At 38.8% G+C, this 22,155-nt stretch overlaps 1 protein-coding gene across 1 annotated transcript in view; it reads right to left on the bottom strand.

The window, feature by feature from the left end:
* Positions 1 to 15,955: 15,955 nt before the first annotated feature.
* Positions 15,956 to 22,155, bottom strand: part of LOC113047432 (integrin alpha-L-like) — a 48,689-nt gene continuing 42,489 nt past the window's right edge. The window contains exons 13-19 of the mRNA XM_026208793.1: positions 21,100 to 21,246; positions 20,721 to 20,915; positions 20,440 to 20,570; positions 20,079 to 20,227; positions 19,836 to 20,008; positions 19,176 to 19,298; positions 15,956 to 16,503 (exon numbers count right to left, since the gene is read on the bottom strand). Coding sequence (XP_026064578.1) covers positions 19,182 to 19,298; positions 19,836 to 20,008; positions 20,079 to 20,227; positions 20,440 to 20,570; positions 20,721 to 20,915; positions 21,100 to 21,246 — 912 coding nt within the window. The 3' untranslated portion in view covers positions 15,956 to 16,503; positions 19,176 to 19,181. The remainder of the gene's footprint in view (positions 16,504 to 19,175; positions 19,299 to 19,835; positions 20,009 to 20,078; positions 20,228 to 20,439; positions 20,571 to 20,720; positions 20,916 to 21,099; positions 21,247 to 22,155) is intronic.

Raw genomic sequence — 22,155 nt, 5'->3', positions numbered from 1 at the left:
TGTGCAAGACATTGGTTTCAGCTGTCGCAAATCTTTGTCTATGTGGTATTGTGAAGAGGAAGATGTGATATACCAGACCCAAGAATGCAGAAGAGCTGAAGGCCGCTATCAGAGCAACCTGGGCTCTCATAACACCTGAGCAGTGCCACAGACTGATCGACTCCATGCCACGCCGCATTGCTGCAGTAATTCAGGCAAAAGGAGCCACAACTAAGTATTGAGTGCTGTTCATGCTCATACTTTTCAGTTGGCCAAGATTTCTAAAAATCCTTTCTTTCTATTGGTCTTAAGTTATACTCTAATTTTCGGAGATACTGAATTTGGGGTTTTTCTTAGTTGTCAGTTATAATCATCAAAATTAAAAGAAATAAACATTTGAAATATATTAGTCTGTGTCATTGGTCTCAAACTCAATTCCTGGATGGCCACAGCTCTGCACAGTTTTGCTCCAACCCTAATCAAACACACCTGATCCAGCTAATCAAGGTCTTCAGGATTACTAGAAACTTCCAAGCAGGTGTGATTTGGAGCTAAACTCTACAGAGCTGTGGCCCTCCAGGAATTGAGTTTGAGACCACTGTGTGTAATGAAGGAATATAATATATAAGTTTCAGTTTTTGAATGGAATTAGTTAAATCAACTTTTTGATGCTATTCTACTTATATGACCAGCACCTGTAAAGCAGTGAAAGTCCAGAGCAGTCACTGAGAGATGGCTGTGATGCTGATACCTGGACGCTGCAGCCGTTTGCAGGACTGCAGATCTGCTGTGCAGCTGTACATCTCCCCTGTTGAGTTTCCTTCCAAAGGAGCTCCAACAATGATCCTGAGAAACACAACCAATCAGACATTCAAGACCATCAGGAAACACCTAGCAACCACATAGAACACCCTAGCAACCAACGTGTGTCTGACTCACTGCTTCATGTTTCCAAACTCAGTCTGATAAACGCTGTAACCAAAGAAATCTTCCGGCGTGCCGTTAAATCTCAGTGGATGCTCAGTGTCGATGTTGAAGGCCTCTGAAAGAGACGCTGGAGAAACAAGAGAGAGACTGTTGAGACATCAGGAGACGCTTGTGAGACTTCTTCTAAATTATTCTTTCTGGTCTTGAGAATGTGGTGTGAGGAACATGGGAGATCTCTTTATTGACTCGCCGGAAAGTACCTTCAGTCAGACTCAAACTCAAGCTGTCTGAGGAGCAGTTGAGCCTCGATGTCAATATTTAACAACACTTACAGAAGACAGTGACAGAAAGACAGAAGACTGTGACAGAACCCCTCGCTTAAGGAATGGATTCCAGACACTCCAAAGTTAGAAATCACGGAAGGAGGTGGAACGGAGGTGAATCAAGGGGAGGGATGGAGGGCCAGGCCCATGTAATGGAAGAGCGCCCGGAGAAAGAGGTAGAACTGCTCACTCCAGGGGAACTGAAAGATGATGCCGCCGTGGCTTCGGGGGAATTGACATCGTTCGCCGCCGCCGCTTCAGGGGACTCGCGAGCGGACGCCACCACCTCAGGGGACTTCATGAAGGCCTGAAGCGAGCCCCGCCGTCTTGTAGGGAACCTCCTCGGTAGGCACCACCACCCTGACTGCTGAGACACTCAACTGAAGAGCCAGGTTGATGTAATCCTCCAGCATCTCATTGGGTTGCCAGTATGGCATGATGGATTTGAAGGGGTCGACTAGTCCTCCCCAGAAGAAGACCATTAGGCAGGTCCTCTCCATAGCCGACAACCGAGCCTGCCCCAGGAAGTATCTGGCGTAATCCTCCATGGTCCGATCTTCCTGGCAGACATCAAGAAACCTCCCGGCTGGACCCATGTTGCTGGCTGTATTCTGTCACGGCACGGTAGGACGCGCAGAGGAAGAAACAGGGTCTGGTCCAAATGCAGGGAAATTATTTATTAATTATAAACCGGAACAAAAAGGCCAACACGGCAACAAACAAAACACCAGGAACAAGAGTGGATGCAGCCGACATGAAGACGAAAACCAGCAACCACAGCATAGACAAACAACGAATAATACAGCCAGACAGAGTGGTGTGTGAGACGAGAATATATAGTCCATGACAATGAGCAACAGCTGTGTGTGTGATTGAGAGACAGGTGTGCGGAGTTAAGGTAAACGAGTCCGGGAGCAAGGGAGAAACACGGGTGTAGCAACTGAAACAATAACGAGGTAACAAGATAGGCGGGGTAAGAAAAGAGACAGGACAAAGCACATGGCACCAAAGAAACACAACACTCACCGAAGACAGTGACAGAAAAACAGAAGACTGTGTCAACCATTTTACAAAGTGTGCACCAAGCCAAATGTCTCAATACAAGCTCAAACATTTTGATCATATGATGTGTTAATAATCCAATTAGTGAAAGATTAATTCATAAGACATTTATTGTGATTTTAAGAATTCTGTGAGTCAGTTTTGATAAAGTCATTGGGTACATTACTGTTTCTAACAACAGATGTTGTGCATTGTAACCTGTACAGCTCTATTCTCTTACTGTGTGTCAACAATTGACAGTAACATAAGTGAGTAACATAACTTTATTTCTGCATAATTTCACATCTTGATACAGCCTTAAACTCTGATTTTATGGGTTGTTTTTACATCATTTATTAGATGTCAAGCACTTGACTTGGTGTACACTTTGTAAAGTTGTTGAGATCACCTCTGAAAATAAAGAGGAGTCAAATGTGACAAGTGTAGGAGAAAAGTCTGAGCACTGTGTGATGATGATGATGAAGATGATGATGAAAATGAAATGTCTTCTAAAGATTTAAAGGAGATCATTGGGAGAGTGTTAGAGTTTTGTCTCAGGGGACAAGTGTGAGAAGCAGGAGACTCAAACTAAAATCTCTATTTGATAAGTAACCTCATGAGAAATATGAGAGATGTCACTCTAAAAAATGCTGGGTTAAATATAACCCAGCAATTGGGTTGTTCTGCCCCAGCGGTTGGGTTATTTTGACCAGAGGAGGGTAGTCCGAGGGCCAAAGAATATAAGAGGGCTATATATATAATATAAGGATGTGCATCTATTACATGGACGGAGTAAAAAAAAGGGATTAAAGTGTGTGCGCATCACTGATCTCTAAATAGTACCACTGATTGGTATATATAAGTTTAACTTAACTCTGTTACGATTAGGGATGGGAACCGAGAACCGGTTTTGTTCTTTGAAAAGAACCGGAACCGTGAGCAATTTCTAAGTTTCGGTTCCGAAAACGGTTCTGGTGCAACACGTGACCAAGCGCTGTAAGCAGCCTTGCGCCGGTGTTCCGGTTCCCCGTAAACTAAAAAGATGTCACAAACCGAATAACAGATACGCCTCCCTGCCTCTTTAATTACTGAGCACATTGATTATAATGACGCACATCCACAAACTGGTTGCGGTGTCGCGTCTTTTTTACCACGACTGTATGTGCACTCGTGCCTTTGATAACTGCACATCGTTTTGTCTGACTGTACATCTAACAGCAGCGCGCTACACCTGCCGCCACTAAATGACATTATATTTGTCCCACATTGTCATTAATATACATACTGGCTTCAACTTGGACCACTAAATAAATAGACTGCTATTGTTATGCAAGTATGAGGGTTAGATTATTTAGTGTGCAGGTCATTTAAAGACTGGTAAACAAAGTGATAGAAAATATTTATTTTAATGCATTTTAAAATGTTAAAAAATGTGGAAACCACTCATTGCATCACACCATCTCCTGACTGCATTATTATTTGTACAATAGGGACTTTATTTATGGAGAGTGTGTATACATGTTTATAAGTTTAACAGTTTATATTTCATTAATTAAGGGAAACCCAGCTAACACAGTTACGTCGTGACTACGTAACTGAACCAGACCATATTCGTCGCAGCGACGTCCCAAATAACATTCCAGGGACGTAACTTTGTGATTCCCATATCCGTCGTGGCGACGTTATAGAGGAACGTCGCTGGGACGTGATGAGTATGTCCTAACGACCAAAATGGCACATTATGAGGACGTGACATTACCGGATCATATTGGTCGCAGCAACGTATTCTCACCTCACCATTACCTTGAAATACATAAAGAACTAATAAACTCGATACATCTCTGGTGCAAAAATAAACCTTATGAAATCTAATTGTAATCTAATTATAGGGGATTTATAGTAAATACATCAATTACATACATGAAATGCAAACCAATACAAAAACATTACATTCTAATATAAAATAGACAAAAACACACTGCAAATCAACATTTATTCAGCACTACTTTCTACAAATACTGAGTCAAAACATTTTGAACATTGCACCTGTTCTTTAACCATGCAAAGTGTTTCTAAGTCATGAGCACAGAAAACTGAACACATCAATTCACAGAATACACAATATAAACAATAGAAAATGTTTGTCTTATTAAGGATGGGGATAGTTAATGACGTTATCACTGAAAATGGTAAATAATTATCAGTACACTTATTGATACAACTCTACATAATTTGGTGCAAAAAAACAACAACATGATAAATAGATATGAAACAATTCAGCAGATACTGCACAGAGATACTGCACAAAGCAAAACTGTGAGCGTCGTATATGAGGCTCCTGGTATAAATGTCTAGTGGTGATGTGCTTTAATAACACGGCATGAAGGAAAAAATATAGGCTAAATCCTGCGCACGATTTTCTATTTCATTCCCTCGATTTGCTAAATCATGTACACGATTTATACATCAAGAGAACGAATTAGTAAATTGTGCATACAGTTTAGCAAATCGATGAAATGTAAAAGTAATCGTGCACATTTTAGTACATCGAGCTTACTACGGTCGTTAGTTCCACTGAACTCTATTGGTAACGAAGGAACTTGTGACCACAGTTGGTTTTAGGGAAATGCACCCCATATTAGAAATGATGGGGGAGAAAACTTAGCATTTCTGGAGAGTCTAATTTTTTCTTCATCATTATTTTATAAACACAAAGTTCAAAACATTGAAAAAAAGGTAATCTTTTGTAAAATCAAAAAAAGTCTTCTCTACCACTGGTATTCAATTTTAAGTAAAAAAAAAAAAAAAGTAAAGTGAAGTGACATTCAGCCAAGTATGGTGACCCATACTCAGAATTTGTGCTCTGCATTTAACCCATCCAAAGTGCACACACACAGAGCAGTGAACACACACACACACACACCCGGAGCAGTGGGCAGCCATTTATGCTGCGACGCCCGGGGAGCAGTTGGGGGTTCAGTGCCTTGCTCAAGGGCACCTAAGTCATGGTATTGAAGGTGGAGAGAGAATTGTACATGCACTCCCCCCACCCATAATTCCTGCCGGCCCGAGACTAGAACTCACAACCTTTCGATTGGGAGTCCAACTCTCTAACCATTAGGCCACGACTCCCAACATTTATGCATTCTTGCTATTAGGCTTCCTCCCCAAAAAAAATAAATGTAACTGTAGTGTAGACAAAATTTTTCAAGACTGAAGACTGGAGTAATTAATGCAGAAAATATAGCTGTGCATTATAGAAATAAACTATACTTTTAAAATACATTTAAAACGTTTGACCAGCTGTGTACATTGTTTATTACAAGTTGAGTTTTAATTTAAATGTAGCAATGCACACATTCTCGAAGAACTTACATTCTGGTGATTACTTCCTTCCCTCACTGCTGTTTTTAATCTTTCCCTCAAATCTACAGAAACAAACAAATCATTTTATAGACGATTTGGATAAGTCACCAATTGCAATAGTTATATAACTATAATCACAATACTCAATTATATATATAAAATTATAAATATATATTGAATCGGCACACAAGTATCTGGATAGTATTGAATTGGCAGATTAGCATATCGTCCCAGCCCTAGTTACTACAGTCAAAACAATGAAACTCTCTTCAAGAGCGCACAATAACTGAGATTTAAAACTGTTAAAAGAAAAGGCTCAATATATATATATATATATATACACACACACACATACACACTGTGGCGAGTGGGGCGGGGCCAAGAGGCGTGGGAACGAGGAGTGAGGCCAGGTGTAGTGATTGAAGATGAGCTGCACCTGCGCCCCACCGCCGGTATCGAGTCCCACGTAGGAGATGGAAGGATATAAAACTGGAGCGACTATAGTGAAGGACGAGAGAGGACCAGGCCTGGGACATTATTTTATGTTTGCTTTTTATTCATGCGCACCAGTCGTCTGTGAGGGGCTGGTGCGCTGTTTTTTATTTATTTCTGAATATTAAAATGTTTTGATTGTGCGCCGGTTCCCGCCTCCTTCTTCCCGATGATTACGAACGTAGTATTGTTACACACACTTTTGCACATCCTGTCATACCGGTGACTGGGTGTTGCTGCAATAGACTCATTTTGCAGCATTAAGGTTAACGATTAATCGATTAATTGATTGTTAACTTAAACGACAATCGATCATGGAAATTATTGAAAATTGACATCCCTACAGTGAAGTATAGAAATTCTACATTGATTAAAAAAAAAAATGCTAATTTGTCACTATGCCATAGTCATAGTCATAGTCTCATAGTGACTATGGCTGTCAATATGAGAAGAGACAGAATTACTGTCTCTTCTCATAGTGACAGCCAATCGCATTAGTTTTCTGGTATTGCATGCACTCGATTGGCTTTCGTCTGCACTAGGGTATTTGCATAAGACGTTCTGACTGGAGGACGGCTGCATTGGCGCTTTAAAAGTTTTCAACTTCTGCCACGACCAACGGACCCAGAATTAATTTCCCCATGCTTGACGTCACTCCATTTAAAAGTAAACGAGAGGCGGATCCTTGCTGCCATCCACTCGGAGATGATTTGGAGGATATGTGGTTGTGTCTAAAGGGTAACGAATCAATGTTACAAGCAGTGTTGGGCAAGCTACTAAAATGTAGTGAGCTAAGCTACCAGTTACTCTACAGTAAATGAAGCTTCACTACACTGAAGCTACCTCCCTGGGAAATGTAGCAAGCTAAGCTACATCAACAGTAGCTTGCTACATCTAAGCTACTTTTAAAATTACATTTTTATGTTGAACACATTTTATTACAAGTCAATGCTATCTCAGTGCTTAAAACTGTCAGTCAAACAGATAGGCAGGTGTAATTGTTTAGTTTAATAGTTTTTTGTGTTCCTTATCAATTTGGCAACAAAAACAATCAAAATATATGTAATTAACAATGTGCGCACAAGTAAGTGTATGCACCTGTTGCATGGGCATGCTTAATATACTGTAGGACTTTGCAGAACAAAATGCAAGACCTCCAAACAGTAAAAAAAAATGGCCAGGCTGGCCCTTATGAAACAAAAATATATTGCAGTATATTGGAAAATATCATGTAATATATTAGGCATATATTCTTATATATATTAATTTTTTCCAATATATTGCAATATATTGAAAGCGGCAATCATTTGTATATTTTGCAATATATTATATAATATATGTGTCATCAATATATTATTAAATGTATTCAAATATATAAAATATTAGAAATAAAAAGGAAAATAATATATTACAATATATCACAATATATTTTAAGAAATATATTGGTAAATATATTTTCCTTTCATAAGGGGGACCCTGATAATTTTTACAAGCAGCATCTGAAAACATATTTTCTCTCTGTTATCTCGGTCAGTGTCATGTACTTGTCGAGGTACGGCCATGGCAACTCACTCCTCGGGAATAACTGTTCTCCGACCTCATCCTATGCCATCATTTCATGAAATAATTTTTTGCGTGACTGGCCAAGGAGTGGTACAATCCGGAGCAGAAGGTGACGGTAATGCATCATAAAGATGGTTGGTTGCTGTCCACCGTAAACACGAACAAGATGAAGTAGCGCCGTCGCGTCACTACTGATCCAGGATCAGCGATCTTAGCAGTTGTATTTCACGATTTGAGTTTGAGCTTCAGAAATGCTTGCGAAAATGTAGCTTGTGTGGAAGCTATCGCACTACTTGGTAAAAAAAAAGAGCTTCGCTACTGAAAAGCTATTTGATTCAGAAAGTAGCGAAGCTATGACCAAGCTACTGAGAAATGTAGTTAAACTAGTAGCTTCGCTGCTTGTAGCGACGCTACTGCCCAACACTGGTTACAAGAATACTGATAGCAGCACTATTGATCCTGTAGCTTATATAAATGTTTTTAGTACCGAACAAGTCAGGAAACAAATTAGTACCAGTTCTTGAAACCCATCTTTACTTGTAATAGTTGTCTTGTTGCTGCTGCCCAAACTGTCTCTTCACCTGATGATAAATATATGTGTTCATTTTAAAGCAATAAATAATACATTTAAATTACTAGGTGGTAACAAATATATTTCCTTATAAGGAACTCACTGAATCATTGACTCAACTGGTAGCAGCCAGGCCCTAAAAAAGTGAACAATTTGTTTACTTTTTGTGAAATGAAAGTATCAGATCAATTTGAGAATTAAACTAGCATTAAAAAGCATGCATGTGAAAAACACCATCAACACCAATAATGAACAGATGACAGAATTTACAAGCCTGCCACTTGAGGGAGAAAAGGGAAATTTATTAATCCCACATACACTGAACATGATTTCGGCAGCCTCGGTCTAATTAACGTTAAACTTTATACAGCGGTTTATATTCAAGTTCATAGCATGGTTAGCATGAGCATCATCAAGAGCGAGCAGCAGACATTCAAACAAACTAATTAACATTACTCCGGTTAAAAAAATTAATAATTAGAAAGTAAATACTGTATAGTTTATCGTGTAAAATTTCAAATAATTTAAAACAGGTAACGTTAAGGTTACATTAGTTTTTAACAGTTAACGTTACCTTAGACTACCTCTGAGACTGCTTTTGAGCAAATTAACGAAACAGCATTTATTTATTAAATTGAATGAGAAAACCTACAAAAATACAAAACACTACTCCTCTTTGATGGCATTTAACGTTATATCAGTTAAAATATATGAATAAAAGTAGATTTATAGTGCTTACCTTTCCTCCGTGTCCATCTGCTGGAAGTTGACTGTTACAAAATGACGGGCACGCGCACGTCACGCACTTCACTCAGTAAGCGACGTGTGCTGCTAGTTTAAGGTTTAAATGTTCATTTGTCCTGTACTCTCTTTCATTGACAAACATTATCCCCATTTGCTAAGTAAATTATTATAATTTTTTTGTTCTTAAACTGATGGCAAATATATATATATATTAGGGGTGTAACGGTTCACAAAATTCACGGTTCGGTTCGATACGATACACTGATGTCACGGTTCGGTTCGGTACGTTTTAGATACAGCAAAATGTAAAAACATCTCAACTTTTCAGAATGCTGCAAGCGCACCGCGGGTCATGTGACAAGAATTAACCAATCAGCTTAATACTTTCCCATAACAACGTTGAAAGCTCAGCCAAGATGAAGGAACAGCTGATCACAGTTGTATATGGATTGCAATTTTGAAATAAATTTAGTAGCAGAGCTACTGCAAGCGATTTTTAGAGCTGCAAATCCATTTATCCTTTGCTGAAATTTCCGCGTCTTCGTGGAGAGAGCACGTCATTGTTGCTTAGCAAAGACAGACGCCTCATGAGCGCTTCTGCCCGAGCGCTTTGGAAAGGAGGAGAAAGACGCGTCTAGCGTTTTCCACGCGTTTTTAGGCGCGATATGTGAACGGCCCCTAAGGCGCTCGCTCACTCAGTATTCGATGAAGGCTCGTTGCAAAATGTCTAATGCATTTAACAGACCAGAAATAGAAGATCCTCCAATAACCAACAGGTCTGGTGTTTGGGTGCAGTTTGGATTCCCTGTAAGCTATAATGGTGATGACAGAATGAATGGTAAATAGTAAGGTCTCATATCCGCGGCTATAACGTAAATGAAGCCTACCGATCGCCGCGGTGATGTCTTTTGCCCTGTTTGAATCAGTTGGAAATGTCGGTCTAAATGCTGCGGGGATAGTTTGTTGCGTGTATGTTTCTCCTTTTTTTCGTCTTTTCCCAGATACTGACACACTAAGGTGATGTCGCATAAATGAGTTGACATGTTTCAAGTATTCCCGCTGGTGTTTTTTTTTTTTTTTTGTATTCCCGCTGGTGTACCCTATTGTCATGTAGCAGATGCGACATACCATTGTTTTTTATCCACCACTCTCTTGCCATCACCATTATAGCTTAAAGGGAATCCAAAGTGCACCCAAACACCAGACCTGTTGGTTATTGGAGGATCTTCTATTTCTGGTCTGTTAAACGCATTGGCCATTTTGCAACGAGCCTTCAGCGTGTGCTGAGTGAGCGAGCGCCTGACTGAGTAGCCTAACATAAACATATAAGTTGGTGTTTTTTTTCTTCTTCGGGGGTGTCAGGGGCGTTGCCTGTTACGTCGTTTGGGTTATTGGGCTACCTTGTTGAACGCATATCATTATATTTCTCTTTTTTTTTCAAATATAATTAATTAGTCCAACGAACCGTTCAGTATACATAATGCGTACCACGTACCGAACCGAAAGCCTCGTACCGAACGATTCAATACGAATACGCGTATCGTTACACCCCTAATATATATATATATGTATATATATATATATAAAATTCATGCCATCTTTTAACATGCTTGATGATTTTTTTTGTATAACTTATTTCCCAAAAAATAGGCTGTTCAAATGGTATCTTAATAATAATAATACATGTAGTGCAATAATATTAAATGTTATCTGAAGACCAACTGACCACGTCGCTACAACGTCCCCAATGGGGCTAACTATCGACGTCTTTTGAGGACGTGCCCACAGTGTTTCTGGGAAGTTAGTCGAGATTCCAAAAAATGGAACTTTACCACCACACCCTCACAACGTTGCTATAAAGTAATGTCGCACTGAGCCCTCAAGGGACTATTTGGCCAACAAGCTTATTCCTGCTTGAAAAGCGAAACGTTATTGATAGTGTAAAAAATATCAACTTTGAAAAACATGCTGATTGATGGACTAGCATTACTCAACATTACTTACTCCCTTCCAGCAACGCTACATTCAGTGAAAATAAAATAGTAAAAAACATAGTCCATTTAAATGAAACCAGAAGCCGAACCAGAACCAGAACATATTCTAAAAATACCCCACCCTGCTTATGAAGATCTGTACACTGTAATAAATGTTGCATTTTGACATTGCCAACCTTTCATTTAAGTTGACAGTAAGTAATAAAACAAATATTGAGCATTGAGTAGTTGAGTATTGTGCATTTTTCCTTACCACTAATTCTTAATAATTGTTTAATGATTTTAATGGAACCGGAATCAGAACCGGAACCGTTAAGTGGAACCAGAACCGGAATCGGAACCAGAAAATTTCTAACGATTCCCAACCCTAGTTACAATGTATGAAACCAACTTGAGGCTCGTTTGTGACTTGGAAGGAATTATTTGGTTCCTTCCCCAGGCTAAATCCGCTGCTGAGTTCCTGAGTGGAGCAAAAATATGTCAGGACTTTTACTCTTTGGCCCCTGGACTACCCACCTCTGTTCAAAATAACCCAACCGCTGGGTCAGAACAACCCAACTGCTGGGTTGGTCCCTTTTTAACCCAGCGCTGGGTTATATTAAACCCAGCATCTTTTAAGAGACTTTCCTTTGAGGGAATAAGAAGTGTAGTGTTTTATTAAATATTAACACTGAGTTTGGTTTTGCAGATGGTGTTCATTCATACAGTGAGGAGAAAATGAGGTCATGTAGCTGTTAGTGAGGTTAATGGTTTGAGGAAAGAAACTGTTGTTTTTGGCTGCTCTGGTTCTCTTTTTTATCTGGGTGTGTTCAGTTCCTGAAGGGCTACTCAGAAAACCTTTAGAGAACACAAATTCACTAATTAAGATTTAATAATGAATGGGTTTTCAGTGTTCCCTAAACTAAAACCTTAGCCTATACTCTTCTCTGCAGTCTCGACTGTCTTTTGTAGTTTTCTGACATCTGATTGGATTGCTGAGCCAAACAATATCGAAACTGAAACAGATTTCACAAGAGAATATGACAGCTAGAATCTCTCCAGCTGCAGTGAACAGTTTAATAACAGAAGTGCTGCATTACTCGCACAAAGACCAGGACACACAGTGTTTGTTTGACACTGATCCCAGTCAGGATAACACACACACAGCAGCGTTACGTAACAGTTCAATTCTCACAAGAATGAGCTCTGGCTCCAGAACACAAGCCATTCAGCCCCGCTCCAACTTAATGTAAATGTAAGAAAACATCTAGACGAACACAAATTGTTTTACATTAATTTATCATGAATCAGACCAACACAAATATCAACTAAGAAAGTTAAACATGATTTACTAATGGATGATTTGTATCTTATGGAGAAATCTCTCACCCCACATGAAGATAATCCAGATGTGCGTCTCCATTCTGCTGCTGCTGGTCTGAGTGTGATGAGATTGCTCAGATTCCTCAGAGCTTCAGGTCAGTGCCAGCACTCCTCCTTCGTGGTTTTAGATGCTACGTATCACCCTGTCAGGTTTATCTTGTACATATTAAACCACAGTCAGAGGCTACCTGTACTTTCTTTTAATTTTTTATAATATACACAGCAAAATCCCCAGTGTTAATTTAACACTCTGAGTGTAGACTCATATAAACTCTGAAGCAGTGTTAAAAGTAACACTGAAGCAGTGTTGAAGTTAATGAGATATTTAGGTGATTAACTGAGTCATGATTGACCATTATTGAAGACATTTGATGTTAACAAGCAGAATAACCAAACGAGAAAATAACAATTTGTGTCACCATTATAGTGGTCAGTGTTTGCTTTAGTTGGGACCTTGACCCTAGACTCTTTTAAATTTTCAATTTTGTTTGGCTGGTATAGCAGAGTTATAAGAGACAGACAAGCCAAGAGCAAAAGTCATTGGGTGATGATGATTATGTTTTAATTGTTTGACCTGAATTTATCTAGAGTCTGCTCTCTGAGTTATGTTTCTTTTATTGACTAGAACAGCTTTGATTCCACAGTGAAAGAGTCTGTGTTTTCGATATTTTATGTAAGGGTCTCTTGCAAGCTGTTCTGATTTTTTTTAAAGAAGTGTTTATTTTAGGCTCACACCGACATCAAGAATCAGCGTATGAATCTCAACAACAGTGACAAACAGCATATTCAGATAAACAGATCAACTCTGAACATTACAAAACAAGCTACTAAAGTGTCACATAAAAACAGCAAAAATAAAATGATATAGTAAGTATAAAAGAACAATTCAGCTCATAATTTATTCATGCCGCAATGCATGATGGGAGTCATGGATGAGTTTTTATTGGCTACAACATGCTTTTTTGATGGTTACCATTGTTGTGATGCTCACGTTGATTCTTGATGTATGTGTGTCTAAAGTAGAGAACTCATTTATTTTTTTTAAGATGAGGTAACTTTTAAAAACATATCGCTGATTATGCCAGAAATGTCAGATCTCGAATTATTTCACCTGTTTTATGTAATCGATAAAGAAAACCCATCTCCGATAACTACATGACAATTAGTTCAAAACATAATCAATACCACATGATCACTTTTTATCTGGTTTGTCTGGCTGTTATAACTTAGTTATTACAGCAACACAAAATCTAAAGTTAACAACTTAATGGTCAAGATCACAACTAAACCAAACAAACACTGATCTCTATAATGGTGACACATTGTGATTTTTTTTCTTTGGTGATTCTGCTTGTTGTTATCAGGTGTCTTCAATAATGGTCAATCATAAAACAGTTAATCACCTAATTATCTCATTAACTTCAACATTGCTTCAGTGTTAATTTTTACACTACTTCAGTGTTTATATGAGTCCACAATCAGAGTGTTATATTAACACTGGGGATTTTGCTGTTTAAAACTCTTGTCAATTGCGGGGAAAGAGTTAATAATAATATTACCACCCAAAACAGCAAACATATTGTAATACATAACAGTGTTCAAATTTTCAGCAGCTCAAATGTAGTTCTTCAGATAAGAAAGAAAGGCTGTTTAATTAAGTAAATGAAACTGAGTTATGTGACGCCATATTGAGAATCTGTGCTCTGCATTTCAAGTGCACACACACACACACACACACACAGCAGTAAGTAGTGAACAACCCCCCCTGTGAAGCAGTTAGGGGTTCGGTGTCTTGCTCAAAGGTCAGTCGTGGTATTAAGGGTGGATGAAAGCACTGGTCATTCATTCTCCCCACCAATACCTGCCCAAGACTTGAACTCATGACTTTTGGGTTACAAGCCCAAATCTCTAACCATTAGGCCCCAACTGCCGACTGTGAGGAATATTGACTGTGGTGTTCAAGGGTACATTCCCCAGTTGGGTGTGCATTAATTTTCTAATTCAACAAGACGCTTATGTTTCATATGTTTATTAATGTTTCTTAGCAGTATTCAATAGCACTGTCTCAGCTAATAATGAATCTTTCAGTTGAACTGCTTCAAGAACTGTTACTTTTCCACCTGCACACTGAGAAATTATCAGGACTTGGGTTCGATCTCCTATTTTCTTCGTTCTTTGTTTTTGTTTCTCTTTTCTTCTTTTCTTTGTTTTGCTGACCTAATGGACTGGGTTCTGTTCACCACACGCTTGCTGTTATCAGTCTGCTCTGGACTGTGGGTTTTGGATTCCCTGGTTTGATCTGTCTCCACCTCGCTTGACCTTCACACCTGTCTGACCCTGATTCTTGTCCTTCGGTTGCTGGTGGACTGTCCCGGACTCTGACTCTACATTCTCCCATAAAAATGTGTGTTGTCTGTGTATTTTATGACATTATAATCTTGAGATTTGTAATGAGAACATGTAATTAGTAAAAATTTTCTTGTAGCACCTGGACAAACCAGACACAGAATATTTTTTTTATACTTAACAAATAATCCCTAACACTCAACCAACAAGCCAAATATAAGAGTCTATGAACCCTTCCCCCGAATTTAAACTAACACCTCAAAAAGGCAGAACAGGCCTCTGGTTCCATGGTAATCAAAGACAAATCATTTGATAACACTAGTTTATTGCCCAAAGGAATCCGGGCAGGGCAAAGTAACACAACCTGAAATAGACTTTAGGACAACATAATGTTGCAGTAAACGTAATAATCAAGCTACAATTCCTTGCGCTCAGGCAGTTTGGCGTGACTTGCCTGGAACGCTACAAAGTCATGAGTCGTGGTTTGAAGTTGTGATTTACGGGCTCAAAAACCTGCCTGTAACACAGCAATAGAGCCATGTGCATCCATCCCAGCCTGAGGAGATGGCTCTCAACCACAAAGAGTCAGACTAATACCACTGGAGTTTGCCTTCACTCAACACTGGAATTCACCATCATGGGAAGTCTTTACAATACTCTCATTCCACAGCCAAGTCAAATGCAAGTGTCGTTCCTTTCACCAGACAGACATCTGATTGTACACTGTCCTTTGAATTAGAGATTGACGGTTCTTTTTAGATGTTCAACTGGCCTCACAAACCCCCACTGCTTCTCTAATGGTTTCATTCATTTATTTCAATTGTCGTTTGTATGTATGTGTGAGAGTGAATGTATGTTTGTTTCTCTAAGACTAGTTATGTGTTAGCGTTTAGTTAATAAAACTTTTTTGCATGAATAATGAATCTCTGATTCTGTCACCGCTTGTGAATAATGACCCTTTTATGATTCCAATCTAGCTACATGCTCTAATGCATTAATACTGTAAGAAAGTTATTTTCTGTGGCCACTAAAAATATTTCTTAGAGTTGGACAAACAGATTAGTTCAATGTAATAATTATTGTGCTACATTTACTACTGTCAGTGAAATAAATAATTTTAATGAATTATAATTTACTGTAATTATTTATATTCATTTCCCTTTTAAGCTAATTTGCTACATTTCATTTGTCTAGTCATAGTGCCATAAAAACATCAGCTTAACAATAAACAATAACTCAGTATCTCATTCAGTTAACTGATTTATTTATACTGATTGATTATACATTTCTTTACCAATATTTGGTGTGAGGGTTAGTTAAAGAACACTTTCTTTGAGATTCAAAAGATAGATCAAAAATAAAATAAAAAATAATCTAAAGAAAATCAATAAAAGCAATATTAATACAAAACTTTTTCTTATAGAAAAAAGGTCCATGTAAGTGAATATCAGAATAAAACTGGGTTATTATAAACATGCTGCATATCAATGAACTAAACATACTGAACCTTAAATCATATCTTTATTCAACTAGACCATTAAAACACAATTTTCAGCTCCATCAAAGCAAACATCTTTACTTTTGTTGTTGTGTAATAAAGTGATATTTTATTGGTCTGTGTTTGGAGGATCAGGACTGGGGCTCGACTCCTTCACTCCGTTCTCTTTCTCTGTGCTGTTGTTCTCACAGACTCAGTTTTCTTTTGCATTCACGTTCATGAGAGGATAGTCTTCAAATGCAATTATTTTCTGAACGAGCTCTTCAGGGTGATTTCTTTTTTTAAAAAACACACACACTACAGACACAAAACACACACACAACAACACACACACAAACACACACACACACACACACAAACACACACACACAGATTGGATTGAGAATTTGAGAGTTGAATGATGAGAACAGAATAAATGACTCCGCCTATGTTAACAGACTGTTCAATTTCAAGGTTAGTCGTTAAAGTAAAGTGAGAGTGAATAAATGTTAGTAAATGTAAGAAACATTATGAATAGTAAGTAAATATGCAGTTAAATTCTGTAAAGAAGGGAACATGTGATTGTTTAAGAGAGCTTAAGTTGAATCTTTAAAACACACAGTCATGTACTAACGTATGTAGAGTAAATATTCTATGCTCATTGTAATGTTTTTGATAAAATTTCTCCTGTAACAAAAGATTATAGCAAATTCTTAAAAGGGGAGGTGTCAGAGTATTGTGTATGTGTTTTTAAGGGAAGCCCAGGTACTGGACAAAAAGCACGTAACGTAGGGACTCTAACAAGAAGCATGTGTGTATCTGGACAACTGGTCTTTTGTTGTTTTCATTTTTTAAACTAAAAAGAAATAGTTATCGTCTGCCTCGTTTCTTGTCAGTAGTAGTCAGGATTATCAGGGATGGTGTAAGCCAGACTAAATGACAGGACAGACAGATAATTCAGTTTGAGCATGACCTACATGGTTGAGATGGGAAAGACAGCGATGGCTAATCGATCGATCGATCGTGGCAGGCTAGGCTCTCTTCCTGCTCCAGCAGGAGGACGAGGACAGCAGAACTTTTAGCTAGTATCTTATAGTCACAATTTAAAAGTGATATGTGACCCATCACGGAAGCCAGTGACAAGTCAGCAGCACAACTTGAGCAAAATGAGAAAGAAGCGTTTTTATTTTTCTATTTTTTCAACATTATTGATTTTGTTTTTTTTGCAGAATCTGTTAGTTGAGATCATAAAGAAGCCTCTCCGTTTTTGAGATAGCAGTATTGGTATACATAAAAGCGTACATTTTGAAGTTGAAATCTGCTTGTTTTTCAGAGATTCTAGCACGTATTAGGGGCGTGGCATTGTCTGTGTCTATTTAGATACTGGATAATGCCAGCTTTTGTTTCTTTTGTTATTGCCCCCGTCCTCCAAGGGAAGCGTGGCTGCTTTTTATGCAGTGCTCGGGCCGGCCCTAGCTGATATCAAAATTCAATGAAGATGGAAACCAGTGACACAACAGATGGACGCCGCAAAGATTATCACAGACGAGCTGAACCGTGGCAGTTACAGCGAAAATGTTTTGAAGTACTTCTTCGACAATCCGGATGCTTATGAACAAGCGCTCACTGATTCTGAAGACGATCTGAGCGACGATGAAAGCGGCATAATAAGACTGTATAATATCCCTAATCTACAACTGAGCGAAGATGAGATAAGATATCAGAGGCTATATCGATAGTAACATTTGATGGGCATAAAGACAGAGAAATGGGGAAAATCCGTGACTTTGACTGTAAATGCTACACAAGGAGAAAAGAGAACTCTCTGCATGGGAGACACAATGAAATCAATTCACCAAGTTTTATGTAGAAAACCAGCAAATAACAAAATAAAATTAGCATCAATATGTACTTTTTGTTTACATAAACATTAAAGGGGGGGTGAAATGCTACAAATGCTAAATGTCACAAAAGGAGTGTGTTTTTGGTTGCCAGGGCAAGACAACCCTGCACAGATTACCAAAGAAAAAACAGCATTAAGGGACCAGTGGATGGAGTTTATTTTTACAGAGCATCAACGGAGTTGTGCAAGTGTTTGTGTTTGTTCCCTGCATTTCGAAGATGCTTGTTTTACAAACAAGGCCCAGTTTGACGCCGGATTTGCACATTGTTTATTTCTTAAGGATAATGCAGTCCCAACGAAAAAGGGTCACGATCGTGTGTTGGAACCGCAGGCGGTGAGTAAAACTGCTTAAAATATCTCTGTGTTGTTAACTTAGCTATCAGCGCGTAAGCACATCAAGTAAACAACATGCGATGTTGTCATCAAACTGCACTTCCCACATGTACAGCTTAAAAAAAAAAAAAAAAAAAAAAAAAGACGACATAAAGTGGAACTTAGTCATTTTCCAAAACCGCTAAGCAAATATATACAGTTTCAGTACATACCACATAGAGACGTTGTTGCTGATGCTGCTCTTGTTAAATTTCAGCCTCTGGATCTGATTCTGGATCATAAATATACGCTGAATCTGACTGTTAGCCATGGTTTGTTTTGGATGATGGTTTTTTCCTCACGGTAATGTCACAGCTTCCAGACGCTCTCAACGCAAAAGCCTACTGGCGCTCGTGATTCTTTAGCTCCGCCCACACGTCACGCCTCCAGCCGGTCGTGTTTTTCCGGGAAAAATCGGTACAGACTATCTTTCTCTTATGAATATAATAAAACTAAAGACTTTTTGGAGTTATGAAAGATGCACTACTACTAGCTTTCCGTGATTGGTCACATATGTGACAATAATAACTACACTCTTTTTTTGTTTCAAATCTTTTGTTTAGTAGTTTCTCAGCTTGTCAAGTTTTCAGTGTTTCGCCACTGAAGGGGCACTGATCTCACTGAACCCATGAACTAGTGTCTCTGTAGTTTTTAACAAAATTTTTTTATTGTGTAAACATTTTTGATGTGTTAATTGAGTTTTTAATCGGCTCACCTCAACCTACTCATCCCTCCTGCTGTGGACATCAAAAACAGCCACAGAGTTTCCAGACAACTTCTCAGTTTGTGAGAAATTCATGCGTACCTTCAGAGGAGTTACTGTGTCTGCAACACAGCGCTGAAACAAAGACAATGTTCACCGTCAGACTGAAGCTGCTTTACATAGATAGGCCTGTCAGGTAAGCAAATATATCCATTCATCTTTTAGTGGACAGGAATTATGGGAACGTTGGAGTGGAATGGGAAGTATGGATTTATGAGTAATAAAGTGTGATGTGCTTGGTGCAGCTGCACTTATTAAAAGTGTATGTGTGTGTGTGTCCTCTACACTTCTATGGCTCTCAATAGATTCAGTGGTTGACAAGTTCTGATTATGTTTCTGGCTACATAATCAAAACATATTGATCATATTATAATTGTTGTAATGCAAAAATGTTTGTTTTTCAACTTCCAAACAGGAGTCAAATGATTGATAAATACATATTTGACTGCTGAATATCATACCCTAATTGAAGTAACTTGTCAGTAGGATCATGATTTTGCATACCATTGCATAAATGACTGCCTGACAAATAATATATAATTATATTTATAATAATGCTCCCTTGTTTATTTTAAAATAAATGTTGCTGCATCTTTGCCCAATCCTGCATACCAGCATGAAGATGGAGAAGCTGAAACAGGAAATCCCAGAATCCAGCAGAACAAACTGCTGCAGAGAACTGGACGACGAATCCATTGGATCGAAGAATCCTCGACTCATTCCTCGTGCCACATCCACATCCACATTCAGATTCAGAGAAATATTCAGATTCTTCTCCAGAGATCCTGAGAGACATGAGGGGGTAAGACATATTCTTCATTTGACAGAGACTCTCTGAAACTTCATTGATGTTACCTTTGCTGCTGGTTCTCTCGGTCACCGTGAAACATGACGTGAGATTAAATGCATTAAATGTGTTGTCACCCGGACATTTAAAGTTTTTCAGACTAATTTCCTTTGGACTCAAACTGAGCTTCGCAGATACAGACATCACAGGCCGAGCCCTGAGAAGAAATAAAAAAGTAAAAAGCTCATACTACTAGACAGTCAGACTGACGAGGCTAACAACTAATAGATTTTACTTTATTCTCTATTATTCCACAAAGTAAAGATTACTTTAAAAACTGCTCACTGATGTCTAACCCACAGATGATCCTGTGTTGAGATGGTTAGAGAATCTTTACATTATTTCTAAATGTGTTGTGAAATGACATACCTGAGCAGGACGATCCCTCCTTGTGCTCCAATCACGATATCTGTCAGATTATCATCATTCATGTCCATCTGACCGGAAAGAGACACTCCAAATTGCTGCAGACCCGGGAGAACTGACCGTGCTGGGATCCGCTGCGCACACACACACACAAAAAGATCTACTGTGTCAAAGTGGCTCATCATTATGCAGGTTTGTTTATCCGTGAACGTCCGGCTCATCTGGGTTTCTGAGTGAGCACAAACACAGCATTTGGGATTGATGGAAGCACAGCAAACTCTCACCTGAGGAGTGTGTTCAGGGTTTATGCCATGCATCCCATCACCCAGGTAGATGTAGACAACGCCTTCATTCTCCAGCGGCGCCCCGACTGCCACATCTGACAGACTGTCTCCATTCAGGTCCTTTAGTGAAGCCACAGATGTAGCAAATCTACCTGTGCTTGACTGGCTCACATTCAGAGTCTTCTGAAAATACTTCTGAAAAAGTGAACAGCATATTTCTTCATCAGCACAGAAATATTTCCACAACTTTCATGTCATAGGAACCTATTACAACAGCAATCCCAATGGAGTAACACACTGGTGACGACTAGCAGACTTCCAGTTACAGGCAGAAGCTTGTTCATTAAGATCATAATAATAGTCATGAATCTGTGTGTACCTGGTCTGATAAAGTGTAGACGTACAGCCTCCCTTCAGCCTTTGGCTGAGACTGGTAAAATAATGGAGCTCCAACCAGCAGGAAATCTGAGTCTCCATCCGAGTCCACATCCAACAGACTCAGAGACGCTCCGAAATATGAGCCAATCTGATGCCAGAAATCAATCAAAATGAACAGAAACTGCATTCTAGCACATGCTTTTATAGCCTGATTTTTATAGAAGAAATTAAAACTCCATGTTCTTCTGCTTCACAAACACAACGTCACATTATACTGGCTAGAAACTGAAGAGGTTTTTAAAAACTTACAATCCTAAATAAGAAAAAGTTAGCATTTTGTAAAATGCAGTAAAATCAAGAATTTTAGATTTGTTAATTCTCTTTAACTTTTTTAATTTGCAAAAAATGAAAAGATTTCCAATGTTTTCACTGACAAACTAAAATGAGGCTAAATAAATGTTAAAAGGATATAGAATATCAACATTTCACATTTCTTAATGGAAAATAGCAAAGCATTTAGATATTTCACCAATTTAATGTTGTTATTAATATTGTGAAAAGATTTGGAGAATCCAGTTAAATCTCAGTCTGTGTGGAGCAAGATAGGAAACCTCAGGTGAATGTGCTTGACCTTTGACCCCTCAGATGGCATTGCATAAGAAACCGTCATGCTGTCCTGTGAAATATAGCCACATGGACTCGGGAGCACTTGAGAAAACCGCTGTCACTTAACACAGTCTGCTAATGCAACTTGAGTCTCTGTTACTCAAGGAGAAAGCAATACATCAGCTGTATGCAGTGATGCCGCAGGCTTCTCTTGGCCAGAGCTCATCTCTGATAGTCAAAAAGTGTGTAATGTGCTCAGATGAGTCCACCAGGAAAGACTGACATCAAGTTCTCAGCCCCAAAGACCAAAGACACCATCCAGACTTCCACCAGTGACAGACGCAATAGCAAACAGCATGGGTGACTGCAATATGTGTGAAGGTACCATTGACATTAATTTTATAGAGATATATAGTGCCATCAAGATGAAGTCTTTCATGGGAAGTCCACG

Source organism: Carassius auratus, chromosome 28 (assembly GCF_003368295.1).
Source record: "Carassius auratus strain Wakin chromosome 28, ASM336829v1, whole genome shotgun sequence".
Lineage (NCBI taxonomy): Eukaryota > Metazoa > Chordata > Actinopteri > Cypriniformes > Cyprinidae > Carassius > Carassius auratus.
Note: the sequence above shows the minus strand (reverse complement) of the source record. Positions and strands in the feature narration are given on the sequence as shown.